This window comes from Eutrigla gurnardus (genome assembly GCF_963514095.1).
Source record: "Eutrigla gurnardus genome assembly, chromosome: 20".
Classification (NCBI taxonomy): Eukaryota; Metazoa; Chordata; class Actinopteri; order Perciformes; family Triglidae; genus Eutrigla; species Eutrigla gurnardus.
Window position 1 is genome coordinate 19,631,596 of NC_139931.1, and position 15,161 is coordinate 19,646,756.

General features: G+C 40.6%; 1 protein-coding gene across 4 annotated transcripts; it reads right to left on the bottom strand.

Moving 5' to 3' along the window:
* Positions 1-162: 162 nt before the first annotated feature.
* syt5a (synaptotagmin Va) lies at positions 163-12,276 on the bottom strand. 4 transcript variants are annotated; one of them, XM_084036646.1, is made up of 10 exons: positions 8,127-8,243; positions 6,660-6,823; positions 4,804-4,818; positions 3,592-3,773; positions 2,324-2,410; positions 2,033-2,200; positions 1,772-1,939; positions 1,537-1,654; positions 1,285-1,418; positions 163-1,155 (listed from the first exon to the last, which is right to left on the bottom strand). In XM_084036646.1, the coding sequence occupies exons 2-10, from the start codon at positions 6,814-6,816 to the stop codon at positions 946-948; spliced, it is 1,239 nt and encodes a 412-aa protein (XP_083892772.1). In that variant the 5' UTR covers positions 6,817-6,823; positions 8,127-8,243; the 3' UTR covers positions 163-945. The 4 variants fall into 4 exon arrangements, with proteins under 4 accessions (XP_083892772.1, XP_083892771.1, XP_083892774.1 ...); XM_084036645.1 differs by lacking the exon at positions 8,127-8,243 and adding an exon at positions 12,147-12,276 and having other exon boundaries at positions 164-1,155; XM_084036648.1 differs by lacking the exon at positions 4,804-4,818 and having other exon boundaries at positions 164-1,155.
* Between the last annotated feature and the right edge of the window lie 2,885 nt (positions 12,277-15,161).

A 15,161-nucleotide genomic window follows, 5' to 3' on the forward strand; every position in this document is an offset into this window, starting at 1 on the left:
CTGACTGTGTGTGTGTGTGTGTGTGTGTGTGTGTGTGTGTGTGTGTGTGTGTGTGTGTGTGTGTGTGTGAGAGAGAGGGAGAGAGGAGGGATATCATGTTCGCATGAGGGCATTATAGCATGTGTGCATGTAAAGTCATACATCCCTTTAACAATCTGTCATCGTTGGGAAACACTTTATTTGTTCAGCTTTTTATTTACAATCACAATGTTAAATATTTTCCTCTTTTTTTAAATGATATGCAACACACACACAAACACACACACACGCAAACACCTGCAGATCCATATGTGCATGCACCAGACACTCCAAGCAGGAGCTCCACTCATTCAAACACGAACACAAAAGAAGACAAAGACAAAGACACAGAGATGGACAAAGTAAAACCATGTGAATTAAATATGACACATCTCACTGGGAAAATCAAGTTAGAATGTAAGATAAGAGCCGTCAGGCTAAATAAGAGGAAAACATAAGGAAACGGGAACTGAAAGAGGAAGGTTCACTCTTCAGCTCTGCAGAAATAAAGAGTGTGTTTTTATACTTTAGTATCAAAATTAATTTGCAGTTGCATCATGGGTCGTGTAGTATCGAGGGATTTGTCTCTTGCAAGTCTCCTTATTTATTTAATTTATGGAAATACAATACTAAACTGCTGCAGTACCCCTCTAATATATGAATAGGTGAGTCACTAAACAAGTAAGTCAGTGAGAGAAAACGTTAAGGTTTTCAGTGTGTTAAAAGTACACGTAATGTGTTTGTGTACATTTTAATAGTTTGAATTAAAAAAATAAATACATGAATGAATAAAAAGCACATATGTAGTCATATAAAGAGATCCCCAAGGTTTCTATCCAAGTTCGAGGTGATTTCATGAAACATAGGGTTGTTGGTTTTAAAGGAAAGAATCTATGCAGATGATGGTGTATGCATATATGTGTGTGTTTAGCGGATGGGGGCCTTCAAAGCAGCATCCAACTCCTCCTCTGTCAGCAGCGTGTGCCACTGGGCCACCGGACGCCTGGGATTGGCCAGCATGTCCGACCAGTGGCGTAGCCCGACGCCTGAGGCACCGTAGCCGATCCAACACTTGCCGATGGCATCGTTGCTGCCCAGCTTGTCGTAGTCGTACACGGTGATCAGCACCTGGATTTTCTGTGCGTGGAGACAGCAGACGTGGAGGGGGAGAAGCTATAGTTAGAGCCATATATCAATGAGGGCTGATAGGTAGAAGTGAATTGGTCTTCCCTGCTGGTGGAATGTGTTCTTGTGTAGTGTCCAAACCTGGATCTGGGAGAAGGGGATCTCAAAGCTAAAACTCTCGTTGAAGTAAGGGTTCAGAGTGTTCTGTTTGACTGACGTCTTCTTCTTCTTCAGTCGCTTGCCGTTGTGCTGTAGCACCACCTTAACAAAGGGGTCTAAGAGAGAGAGGGACACAATGGGGGATCAGAAGAGCCAGCATAGACATAGGCAAAAACATAACCACCATCCGGTATGCTTCTTTAGTTCAAGCTAGTCGCAAGTGTGTGCACTCACCTGACAGTCCTCCGACATCCATCTTCTTCAGGTTCTTGGCTTCCATGATGTTGACCGTTAGCTTGCCGGCCGTGGGGACGTAGCGAAGGGAGATGCAGATATCACCCAGCTTCTCTTGCTGTCGGGGACGTCACATATACATATGCACATGATCCAGATCCTACATCATCACATCCCTAGAAACGACTGTTAGATAATCCGCTATATGTTTCAAAAAGAAACAACAATCACGTACCTCCTCTTTCTCTCCTCCAACCAGATCCTTCCACTCGTGTATCGGCTGTGCGAGGTCGATACTGTTCATGGTGATCTTGATCTCACCGATGACGTCATGTTTGCCGAAGCGGTCAAAATCAAAAACCTGCAGCACCAGAGTCTGACCACCCAACTCATTATAGGGTATCTAGAGAGGGATAGCAAGGAAACAAAGGTGGTTGGAAGTGTTCATGCTTGACAGTTTAAAAAAAGAAACTCTCTCCACTATCCATGTACTCACCTTAAATGTGAAGGTCTCGTTGAAGACGGGGCAGAGGTTCTTGCGCTGGATTTTGGTCTCAAACTTCTTCTTCTTGTCCGGCAGCATGTAGACTTTGACATAGGGATCTGAGGTCCCTCCTATGTCCATGGCTGGGAGGTCCTGAGCCTGGAGGATGCCGACTATGAGCTGGAGAAGGAGGGAGAGATAAGTTAGTAGACCGGTGGGGGGGACTAAATCCTGAAATGGAGCTTAGCTTTCGTTTCTGTGTGGGGGAAGTTGGCTATTGGTGCAAATGTATGTTGTGTGTACCTGGTTATCAGTAAAGTTGTAGTCCAGTGAGTACTCTAGTTTGCCAAGAGACTCCTTCTCCTCCTCGTCCTTCCCTTCCTCTCCCTCCTGGAAGACAAACAACATGGTTAGCCATTGACCATACCCATGTCTTAAACTTACCATTTGGAGTTTTTGACCACCAGTGGCATTATGAAGTGACATTTTTATGAGTGTGTTATGATGAGTTTTCATCAAATGTTCAACAAAAAAATGGGCTTTGCAAATGTGTTTGAAGCAAGGAAAATGCCACAGGGCTCACCCATTTAGTTTTGCAACAAGTAAAGTGAATTACTTGTTACTTGTTAGTTAATTCTTTGAAATGATCTATATTCTGTATTGATGTTTGTTCCCACAAGCTTCGCCAGCCCCAGAGGGAACAGCAGCTGTGACTCCCTCATCTCTTTTGGCTTTTGTGCCCAGTTTAAGCTGTCAATTCGTCCATTACTAGTCTCGACCTGGATAAAAGCCAAACAGCTGTGGACAGCGAAGCAGTGATTGCAATCCGTGCAGCTCAGACTGCTGTTAACTCCATCTGTTGGCCTTTGGAAGGTGAAGTCAGCCACGCACTTCCTCTTCCTGTCCGCAGTGGCAGCTTTTGTTAAAGGAGTAGTTAGATGAGACAATCAATGCTACACTCATGTCCGACATTAAATATGATACTACTGCCAGCAGCTAGTTAGCTTAGCTTAGCACAAAGAATGGAAACTGGGGGGAACAACTAGCCTGGTACAAAATCCTGCAAATATGAGTGGAATAAATCTAATCATCTAACTCTGTGCAAGAAAGAGAATGGCACATTTCCAAAATCTGAAAACATTGGATTGGATCTTTCAGAATATATTGTTAAATAAGTGCAAAGTTTTACCGGAGACGTGATCTAGAAGATTTTTAAAATGAATTCTTCTTTTCAGCTCGATTTTCAGTCAAGGCACCAATACAATGTAGAAATACATGACAAGTAAAACTTCTGTATTTCATATCCGACTCAAGTAAAAGTTACAGAAGGATTATCAGCTAAATGTATTTTCAAACTGTTAAAAGTACAGCATAAGTACACGTTTGGCAGAAGTAGTAGTATCTGTGAATGATTTATTCTTCATTCCAGACTTTAATTAACGATAACTCTCAACTTCACCTGTTGAATTTGAGACCAGCTGAATAAGTGAAACTGTAGAGACTCTGCTGACTTTGTCAAATTGACACAAGTCCTCTGCCATGTGACAACAACGATCCACCCCATTCCCCACCTTCTTATCGTCTCCGTCCTCTCCGTCCTTGTCCTTCTTCTTTCGTCCTCTTCCTCCCTTCCTCTCGCGGACCTTCTTGGGCTTCTTGCCCTTGTTGCAGCACTTCTTGTAGATGCAGAATCCCATGCAGGCGATAAGGGCAAGGACCACGACCACAATGGCTCCCACCGCCCACATGGGCACTGGAGGAAGGAGAAAGGCAGTTTGGTTCTGTGTAGTTTGACAGGAAACACGGGGGACACTGCCTGGGTGAGGGCTTTCATTCCTACGGAGGTGAGCTGGACTTGTGATGCATTTTGAGTGCTGCGTAAAAAACAGCGCAAGACTGGTGTCCACATGAAGTAGTTATGTTAATAACTGTCTGTTGATTGGTTTGGGGATAAGGCTGGTCCAGTATTTAAGCATTTTAGCATGTCATTTTGGACATTCATGGCTCCAAGACAATACATTTAAATTTAAATTTAAAATGATTTAGACAATCCCATCAGCCTCAATCGTACATTGTGTTAAGGACTAACTGGCAAATCTTAGCATGCTATCATGCTAAACTATGATGGTGGACATCAGTAGACATACTACTAAATGTCAGCATGTTAGCATTTTTGTAGCCATGTAGCCGCATATCCACACATTTCCTGCAATAACTGATGGTTTTGGTCACTTCAGGGCAGCAGAAGCACAAAAATGCCACATCATCAACTCTTAAATTGAATTGCTCATTTACACGTCCAGCAGAAATTTGAATTCATTCGGAGTTGTGTTTCTGCCCCCCTTCTGAATCAAGGTCCAATACTCTCTTTTTGCTCGGTTTTTGGTTCCACTCAACTGCTCGTTAGCTGCTGAATGCTCCACTATGTTCACCAGATAATTGTGTCTGCTTGAGCTGCCTGCTGTGGCCAAACACAACGTCGACGAATATCGAGAGTGAACCAATCAAGTCGAGGAGCTGCAGGGAGCTTAAACTGTTTATAATAACACTTTGTTTTAGAGGCTAAAAAGAAAATGTATTTGCATACCCCTGCATTCAAAACGCCTTACACACAGACAACAAAGAATCAATATATATATACAGCTACAACGAGACGACACTCAATCAGAAACCATACTAATACATTATACAATATAATAATAAAGAATACTGTGATGAAAGTTTAAGAATGAATGAATTCAACAGGAAAAAGTGAATGATAGGAAAAAATGAGATGGACTTACTCCTGAGTTTATGATCTTGAAGAGCAGAGTCGTCACATGGAGAAGTGTTAGGGGACAGAATGAAGAAACGAACACCATGAGAATTTGGACATGAGATGAAGTGATGGCTAAATGATTGTAATCTGGTTGTAGATGGATTATTTTAAATTTGTGTGTCTGTGGGTTTCTGGATGCACAGGTTCATCTGCTTAACTGGTTTCCAGTTTTGACAGCCTCGAAAAACATTGAAAATACTATCACCATACAAGTCCAGAATAATCCTCATGATTCCTGCTTATTTCATATGTCTAATATGGGAAATTAATGCATAACATACAATGTATGCAACGGAGAGGAAGGACATAAATCCATGAAGACACCAACAATGTTTCATCACTCATGGCTGAAATCACCACTATTGTTGCTTTGTACATGTTGTGAAGTCCCAGATACGCCGGGTGAACCAACAGCGTCCTGTCTGGGTTCATGACATCACCCAGAGGTGCTCGGTGAATTTCATTGAGCTGTGTTCACTGTGAATAGCAAGACGCACTTCGGCTACAGTGGTATGAGCCCAAAACAAACAATTCTGTTGTGATTTAATTGCTGAAGACCACTAGGTGTTGTGTCTTCATTTGTGATTTCCTGATTTCCTTTCGCATCACAGCACAAAAAAACCCTGATTTGCACCACGTCAATTGCATCATCCGTGTCAGGCAGCTTTGGGCAGACATGTATTTGCTTCACTTTTTCTTTGCATTGACTTGATGCAATGTGCCACGAAAAAAAAAAAAAAGAAAAGAAATAGTGTTGTGTTTGGTCTGAACACACCTTTAAAGTATTCTTAGAATTGAATTGCATTGGTAGCGTGGCAGCGAGGCCGCGGTGGTGAAGCCTTGGCAGCAACCTGTCAATCAGCAGGTAAGCCCCGCCCCCTAAAGCATCCCCTGCTTTCTGGTCTGTTGGACTCTAAATTTACCATAATGTACTAAATGAAAATCATGCTGGATTGAAGAAGACTTGAAACTAGAGATTGAGACCATAAACTCATGTTTACAAGGTTTACTGAGATAATACATCAAGAGAGAAGTAGGACCATTTTCTCATAGACTTCTATGTAATCAGACTAATTTTTCCAACTGGAGTTGCCCCCTGATGGCAAGTTGAGAAAATGTCAATTTAAGGCACTTGAGCCTTGGCTTCACTTTTCAGAACCTGAGGTTGGCGTGGTATGTTTACTTGATACGTTGATTCTCGTGTTTATTTTAACTGCGATCTGTACGTTAGGCCTTTGGCATCAACATCATTGAAGGGGTTCCCCAGCGATTTCATACTTTACTTTGGTTATACTGTACACAAATTGTAGACCACAAACTAAACAAATATCAGCAGGGTTGATTTTGTAGACTCAACAAAGCTCCTCTAAACATTAACATTATTCTGTTGTTTTTACAGGCTGGTCCACTGACCTTTATGTGTCAAATTGGTTAATCTCATTAACTTAACAAGGCACATTTTTGTACATTGCCTGAAAAATGTATTCTTTCAGAACACATCCAATTGAATATATATATATATAAATTTGGTATAATTTGCAAATGTCTCGTCTTTTATAGCACCAAACACATGTTATGCATGAATACATTTTCACCTGGGTGAATGTGAATTGTAACACATAATGTAATCCTTGCACCTGGTCAAAAGTGATTACTGATGCATTTAGGAATAAAAAAGGAATAAACAGAGAGTTTATGTCTGAAAAACAATCAATATTCCAACTTTATGGGCAACAGTGTCTATGCTGCTATATATATATATATATATATATATATATTTATAGCAGTATACTGTATATGCAGTTGTGTCAGTGTGCTCACTTGGCAGGTGCGTGAGCTCATTGAAGAACTTGTTCTTCATGCTGGCGAACTGGTGGTTGGAGTGGTGTGAGGGGGGCGGGGGAGCCGGCGGGCGCTCCCTCTCCTCCTCCTCGGCCGCCCTGCGGTGCCGTAACCCGGCCACGCTGACCAATCGCATCGCTGCTCTGTGGAATCAAAGGAGAGGTTCGGGAGAAATCGCAAACTCCCACAAAACGCTGAACCCTCAGAGGTAACAACACATTTGTTCTCACACCCTTCATCCAAACTTCACGCTGTCTGACCTTTCACCTACCTAATCTCTCTAATCCTCTCTCACTCGATTCACTAAATCCTCTCGCCATTCATCCACCCGAGAGATTCAAGCGTCTCACAAGGACTAACACAGTATCCTCATCAAGAACAAAACGCTTTCATTTTTAATTAGAAACACATAACCATATATATTTATATATATATATATATACTATATTATCTCCTGACATAGTAGTGAAGATGTATAGCATAAAAGTTACTCAAGTAAAGTCAAGTGCCTTTAGAATTCTACTTAAATACAGTTCTAAATAAATACCTAGGTAAATACCTACTACCATACATGAGCAAACTGTAGCTTACTTAAACAAGGTTTAAAAACAAAAACACTTTTTCACAGTTATTAAGATAAAGACATTAGGTTTGGGAGTGGTGACATTTTTTCATGTCAGCCTCGATGTGTAGTTCAGAGTCAGAGAAATTAGGACGATATGATATCCCCAACTTGGTGATAAGAACTACCGACATGTCGGGCAGCCATTTTTAAATGTCAACTCGGGCTTGTGTGGATCGTCCGACTTTCCGAGTCTGAAATCCGACCTCGGGGCTTGATAAGCTAGCATGTTAGCAAATTGGCTAGCTAACAACCAGTCACAGGCTGGATAGCTTTTTGGCTAATGTCAACCAGAGGAGCATATATTAAGTACAGATCTTCAGAACACTTAAGAGGTATTTGTACTTGAATCTTTTAATTATGCATCTATAATTCTATCCTCAGTATTTAAAATTACTATTTCCACAGCACAAATTCTGACTTGTCGAAGCACAGATGTTCTAGCATTAACAATGGCTCTGTTCTATTCAAGTAAAGTATGACGTATGTGATGATGAGCCAGCATGAACAGTACAAGGACCCAGAAACTGAAGCAGCTAAATGGAATTCAACCATTAGTACACATTTTCTTTACACCTTTTCCTACTGTAGCATGTCAAAATGTCTTCTGCCCATTGAGTACATTATCCCAATGCATAATAAGTCTGGAACAATGATAGAAAATACAATTATTAACATGATTACTTACTGCTTTGGTCTCTTCCAAACCTTGTGTTCACAGGGTTCATGTCAGTTTAACACTTTAATAAGGCACACTGTGAATTTACCAGAATGAGATACAGGCTGTAAAGGTGGATGAGGTGCAACTAGAAAACTGGCTTTACCTTCTGCCAAATAATCCCTGCCTGTGGCCCTGGGTCAGAAGCAATAAAGTAAGAAAAAATATCAGATTCTGGTCGTCATGACAATCTCTTTTTTGCCCTGTGAAGAGTTCAGGTCTGTTGTTGTACTCATACGCACACTGACTTTTAAACACACTCATATGCCCCACCCACAGGAGACGTCCCTCTGTCGCTGTGCAGAGATGTAACAAGATTAATTGCCAAAGGTAATCCAAAAATCCCTCGGCTTAAACAAATTAAGGACAGTTTGCCTCTCCGGAGTCTCCTCCCCCTCCTCCACCCATCCCACCATCATCTCTGCTTCACTCCTCCCCTCTGTTGTCCCCCTCGCTCTGTTATTTATCCTCCCTCGTGACAGCTGGAAGAGAGACATAGACACGCAGATGTGCATACACAACTTATTTCCATAATGAGATGTGATTTAGGTGGCAAGATGTGTTACATTGACCCTTTTATCTCCGTGGACTGCATAAACAGAGGATTAGAGAGGGAAACCACAGTGTGTGAGTAGATGGGTGGATGGATGGGTAGATAGGTAGCTAGGTAAGTCGGTAGATGGATGGATGGATGGATGGATGGGTAGATATGTGGCTGAAGGGGGATGAAGTTAAGTAGGCAGGTAGGCAGATAGGTAGGTAGGTAGGTAGGTAGGTAGGTAGGTAGGTAGGTAGGTAGGTAGGTAGGTAGGTAGGTAGGTAGGTAGGTAGGTAGGTATAGATCTAGGGAGGAAGTTAAGTAGGGAGGTAGGTAGGTAGGTAGGTAGATAGGTATGTAGGTAGGTAGGTAGGTAGGTAGGTAGGTAGGTAGGTACGTATGGAACTAGGGAGGAAATTAAGTAGGGAGGGAGGGAGGGAGGGAGGGAGGGAGGTAGATAGGTAGGTATGTAGGTAGGGAGGGAACTAGGGAGGGAACTAGGGAGGAAACTAGGGAGGGAGGGAGGTGGTTGAATAGATAGTTGATCAGGTAAATGAAGGTGTCAAAATATGACAACAGCCTCTTGGAAAGAACAAAGTCAGCCACATTAAAAACCCACATCCACAAGAAAATGAGTCATTAAAGAACCACCAGTGCGGTGTAATGGCACAAAAAGCTGAGAGAGGAAGTTCTGCATGAAAATGTCATACTCTGTACTGCTTACGAGCTATCTCATTTTCCTAATGCTTAATATGTCTGTTAAAGGTTGAATCTGTCATTTTATTCAGAAACACTTTGTTATATTAATTCGTAACATACCAATAGCAATGGATACGTTAAATGCTCTGGCGTAAAATCTAATTGAAAAAATGTCATCTGTGTTAATAACTAATGTTATCAAAAGAAAAAAATAAACATATTATGCAAATATAACCCAATCTGCTCTCATCCACCCACACGATGTTCACAACCCTACCGAACCAGGTGAGGGGTGGTGGGGTTGGGGTGACTATGCCATGGCCACGCCCAGGACACGATACTGACAAGTCATGTGACTAACTAGACAAGTGATGAAAAAGTCACATGACCAACGTCTTAAGTGACGATATTAGCTTGACTAACATGACAAAAACAAACATCAAAATGCGTCAAGGTTTACTTCTTTGTTTCACAAACAGTGGTCTTCTGGTTGAAAGTCCTGTGTTTGTTTGACCTATCCACCATCCATCCTGCCCACTCTAAATCACCCCTCTCACGTGCTTTATTCTGGCATGTGGTCTTTCCATCCACTTATGCCGCGGGAAGCTTTAGTTTGTGAGTTGAAAGCCTGGTGTTCTGCTTTCAGTCACTACAGGGAGCCTCTGTACATCAATCTAAGAAAGCTGAGGGCCACTGGCAAAGTGGGGGTATAGGTTATTTGATGAGTTGGGAGTCAGAACGGGTTGACAAGGGAGGATATAATACAAGCTGTCTCACAGGTTTATTACCAATGAGGTTTTCTAGTTTCTGGTTGCTTCAATATGAGGGAAAATTTCTGTACCTAAACAAAATAAGGTTTAGTGCTGAAATGATAGTCAATTAACAATTAATTAAATCAATGTATTTGGATTTATCTTGATAATCAGTTATACCGAAGGTAAATCCCCCCAAAAATGACAGTGTTCCAGTGTGAGTATTTGCTGCTTTTCTTGGGCTTCTGAATCTGAATATCAAACCATTAATAAAATCCAGAAAATAACTGGCAGATTAGTCAATAATGAAAGTTATCATTACTAATTGATTTACTGTAACTAAGGGTTGAAATACATGTGAACATATATGTACAAGACACCTCTAAAGTTTTGGTCAGCCATTGTAGTGAGACAAGTCCACGTCTTCCACCGGTTGCCTTTCAGCTCTCTGGTCTGACCTCCGTGCAGACAGATTGATGGTGAACAGCCGGCGGAGGGATTTTGTCTAAAAGCTCATGGCTCTAAACTGAACTGGAGGCCCTATTAGGCTAACGCTCTGCCCAAGTGTATTTACATTCAAGCTAATCTGAAATATATTAGATTTAAGATATAATTACAGACATTTTTGGGAAATGCGTTAATTTGCTGTTTATTTTCTTGTCAGGAGTTGGAGTCTGGTAGCTGGAATTTGTCTGGTAGCTGGAATTTGTTGCGTGTTAGCTTAAATTAGCAGGCTGGAAACAAGGGGTAAACAGCTAGCCTAGCTCTGTCTACTGGTAACAAACTCCACCTAGCAGCAGCCGAAAGCTAACCGATGACATGTTTTATGGTGGGAAGCAGCCCCCATCTTGTTTGAGTTTTTTTCCCTTTGGACAGAGCCAGGCTAGCTGTTTCCCCCTGTTTCTAGTCTTTGTGCTAAGCTAAGCTAAGATGCTAGCTGTAGCTACATATTTACCATACAGACGGGACATAGGTATGACTCCTCTTATCCTCAACACGACAAACGTTTCTCTTAAGTTGCCATTACTTTGCAGAAGATCTGAGAAACAACGTTGAAATTGAAATATTGTAAAAAATAATAGCATGATTTTATTTGAGTTCCCACTGAAGCCTTGACATAGGAGAGAGCATTTGTTCATTCGGATATTCTTTGGTGTAACGATGCTAACTTGAGCATCATATTAGCGTAGCATCCATCCAGTGCTTCTATAAACAGGTCTGTGCCTGGGATACTGGATTTGCTTTTATAATCCTCATATCTGGCAGTGGCATTTGACCTATGGTGACCTGTGTAACTGCATGCTGCTTGTATAATTTTCTTCAAAGAATCTAGGACAAGTGAAGTTATGGGCCAGCTTTGTACAAAAAGGCACGTACCAAGAAACACTACAGTATCCAATGAGCGATGTGCAAACGACGTCTGGCGTCTGTTAAAGCTTGTCCTTCCAACATCAAACTGCAGGACTCAAGGTTATAATAGCAGACACAATGTCATATAGGCTGCAGAGCTCCACATCAGTATTATGGAGGTGCATTGTGGGCGACTGCACATGAAAACAGACTCTGTAAATAGATGCACATTAGCCTCCTATAATCCACTTAAACTAATCTTTGCTAGGTTCAGAAAAGATCCTCCACTAAGCTTAAAAATCAAACCTTTTGCTCACGTGAGATCTTTGCAGCGACGTGCACTCATCCAAAGACGGAGAATGACATTGGAAATTTTAATTCAAATATGAAATCCAATGAATGAACATTAACTTTGTGGTCCCCGTGATTCTTTACAGATTTGCTGCATGACTGAAATACATAGAGAAAGAGAAAGTAAGGTGACCTTAGCTTCAATTCGAATAATCTGCAGATGAATTTAGTCACTAATAAATACAGAACATGATTCATGTTTGTGGATCAAGTCATTTTCATAACATTTGTTGTTTCCAGCTTATTACATGCAATGGCTTGCCGGCTTTTCTCCCTTTTCATTAAATATATAAGTGTGTCTGGAATAAGCTATTTATATAAAAAAAAAAGGTTACAGCAACAAATGACACTAAATATATATATAAATATATATAAATTATATAAATAAATATATATATAATAGTTATTATAAAAGCGAACACAGCGTGCAACTCACCTTATTTAGTGTCAGTCCCTCTTGGTTCTCCTTTATTTTTCTTTTGCATCCAAATGTGCTCTTGATAAATCCACCGCCACTGACTGATGAGTAGTGTTGCACACAACCCTCCCCCCCACCACCCCCTCCCCCTTCTGCGTTAATCTCCACAATATCCCTCACTGCCAACTACTTACTGTCCACCTACACTGCAAAAAGTCCATCTTCAAGCTTAAAGCCAACACTGTCACTTTAAATCGTACTTCTTGCAAAAAAACAACAACAAACAAACAAACAATCATTGAAACAATGTTACCTTGTTCTGGTACAACTTGAAGAATTAGAGTGTAAAGTGTCACTGAATTAAATACAGATTGGCATGGCACTAGGTGGGATTCTTTTACCCCACTTGTAGAAGTGAAACGTCCGATTTGCTAACCCAACAGCTAACGAGTTGTTAAGGTTTCCATATTTTACAATGTCTCCCTGTCCTTGTTTGGTAGGATCCCTTCTTTTAAAATGTTTTAAATGTTAAAAGCGTGATTTTCAAAATATGGTCTTAAAAGTTCATTTGTAGGACAATGATTGCTTTATTGGTCTCATTTTGTTAAATATTTAAAGTCCCTTTGAAATCCCTTAGATCACACCACCTTTGAAACACGGGTCCGATGTTGACTTTGGTTTTATCACGGGCACCCTCGCCATCTTTCTTTTTTTCCTTCTTTTCCATCGGTGTTTTCTTTTCCTTAGTTGTTTTGGACCTCCTCATTTCGGTTTTTAACCCTGTGGTAGTGGTATGACCCGAGGGGGGAGGGGCTCTGTGTGTGCACGAACACAGCCCTGCATGCTGATTGGACAGGATGATCCGGGCTCTATCGATCTTTGCGAAACATACAGGCTGTGCACGTAGAGGCGCTTTTTTTTTTTTCTAAAACCGGATGATTTATGTTGTTCTAACGGAGCATAGTGTCGGCTTCAGTGGATATGATCAAAAACATGTTGCAGACTGGGACTTTAATAAATAGTGGTTTATTTGCTAGACTCATGTTTGGTGAGTAAACTTGAAGTGATTGCTGAGGCACAAACACAATGTGGACATGTTGAATTAATCTTTGCGTCTGTTTCAATTCAACATAATCTGGTTGTCTGCGTACCTGCATGCCCCCAACTGGGAGACAGGCCCGGCCCTAACCAATCTGGAGCCCTAGGCAAGATTTTAGGTGGCGCCCCCCTTGCATCGGCACTGTAGTGTATATACTCACAAGAAACCGAATAGCTTTGTCTTTGACCTTTTTTTTTACTTAAAGAAAGCAAATTCACAATCAGAATAGTTAACAAGATAAAAAAATTATGAATAAATAAATGAATACAAAAAATAAAATGAATATATGAAATACAATCATTTTTACACATTCATAAATAGTCTTAAGTATAAGATCTAACTAAACACAAAATAAAACGTGTCAACAAGTTGCATAAAATAAATTAAAAATACAGTATAAATAAGGCAACAGGAAGACCGCTTGATGCTGCTGCATCATGGCTGGGTTGTGCTGCTGAGTTGGAGGCAGCAGTGGTAGATGTGGTAGATGGCCCAGGGGTGGGATTTAGAAACTTCAACAGTGCATCTGAAGAGAGGAGTATGTGACACCATTGAGTATTACAGTCTAATAATAAAAACATATGATTCCAGGAATAAAATGAAATGATATAATATAAATGAAAAACCAAAGAGGTATATGTATGATGTTAACTGATATGCAAATTAGATTAGATTCAATGTATTGTCATCATTACAGTAAAATGCTGAATAGCAGAATGCAAAGTAGCAGTAATATATATGAGAATGTTATGTTATGATTATCTTTGACCGAATCACAGCAGTGCTCATATTCAAAACAGCATTCTCTCTGATGTGATATTGCTTAATTAACATTAACAACGTAATGTTGTAACAAATATTATTTCTATTAAATAGGCTTTGCATTTTAATTAACGTGGGATTATTTCTTGTACCAACTTTTTTTTTTAAATTATTATTATTTTTTTTTTTTACCATTTGTGGCACTGGCGTGGCGCCCCCCGATGGACGGCGCCCTTAGCATTTGCCTATACGGCCTATGCCACGGGCCGGCCCTGCTGGGAGAGGACACTGTGCTCCAGGCTTGTAAGGTATATTATTTCTATATTTTTGTAAGATGTGTTTATATGTATTTATTGTTGGTTTTCTCATTTAAGAGGGGGACTGAGCCTTGGGGTAGCAATTTTGCATGTGGTTTAGTGTGCATGGCCACCTTTGTTTGCATTGAATAGGCAAATTGATGTGTAGTGTGACAATTGTAGATAGATAGATAGATAGATAGATAGATAGATAGATAGATAGATAGATAGATAGATAGATAGATAGATAGATAGATAGATAGATAGATGGAATTGTGCAGTTATTGATATGTAATTTGTGACCATTTTAATTGCTGCCCTATATTTGCACCACTGATGGAATGTTCCAGGCTCACATTGGTCCAACCATGTAGTTTTAACTCAACCATGCCGTTGCCCTCCATCCCTGTATTGCTTTGGCCGACATTCAGCCCTTCTCTGGACATTTTGTTTTCATGCATTCAAATAAAATAAACTGTATATATTTGCTATCTCACAAGAGGGTTGACTTTTATTTTGTTTGGTGTGATGGCTGAGACGTCATCAAATAAAGAGGGGGTAGATGTAAGGCATTGGCTTCTATGAGTCACTGGGTGTTACTGTTGTACTGTTTATTCCCTTTGAGTAAACGGCTCAAGGCCATATTGTTTCATTGAATGCTGTCATTCATTCTGTAAGATAAGTAGTGTTAATGATGGTCTGAAGCATTTTAAAAATATGTTCCCTAAAACAATTTTTAGTGTTGTTCTAAGTATTATAAAATATTTATGTTGTTACGGTTGAGCCAGCAGTAAGTCAGCAGAGGATGATGAACGCTGTGTGTTGTGAGCGAATAAAGTGCCACGAGGTCTCAACCACAATCCTGAACTCCTGAAC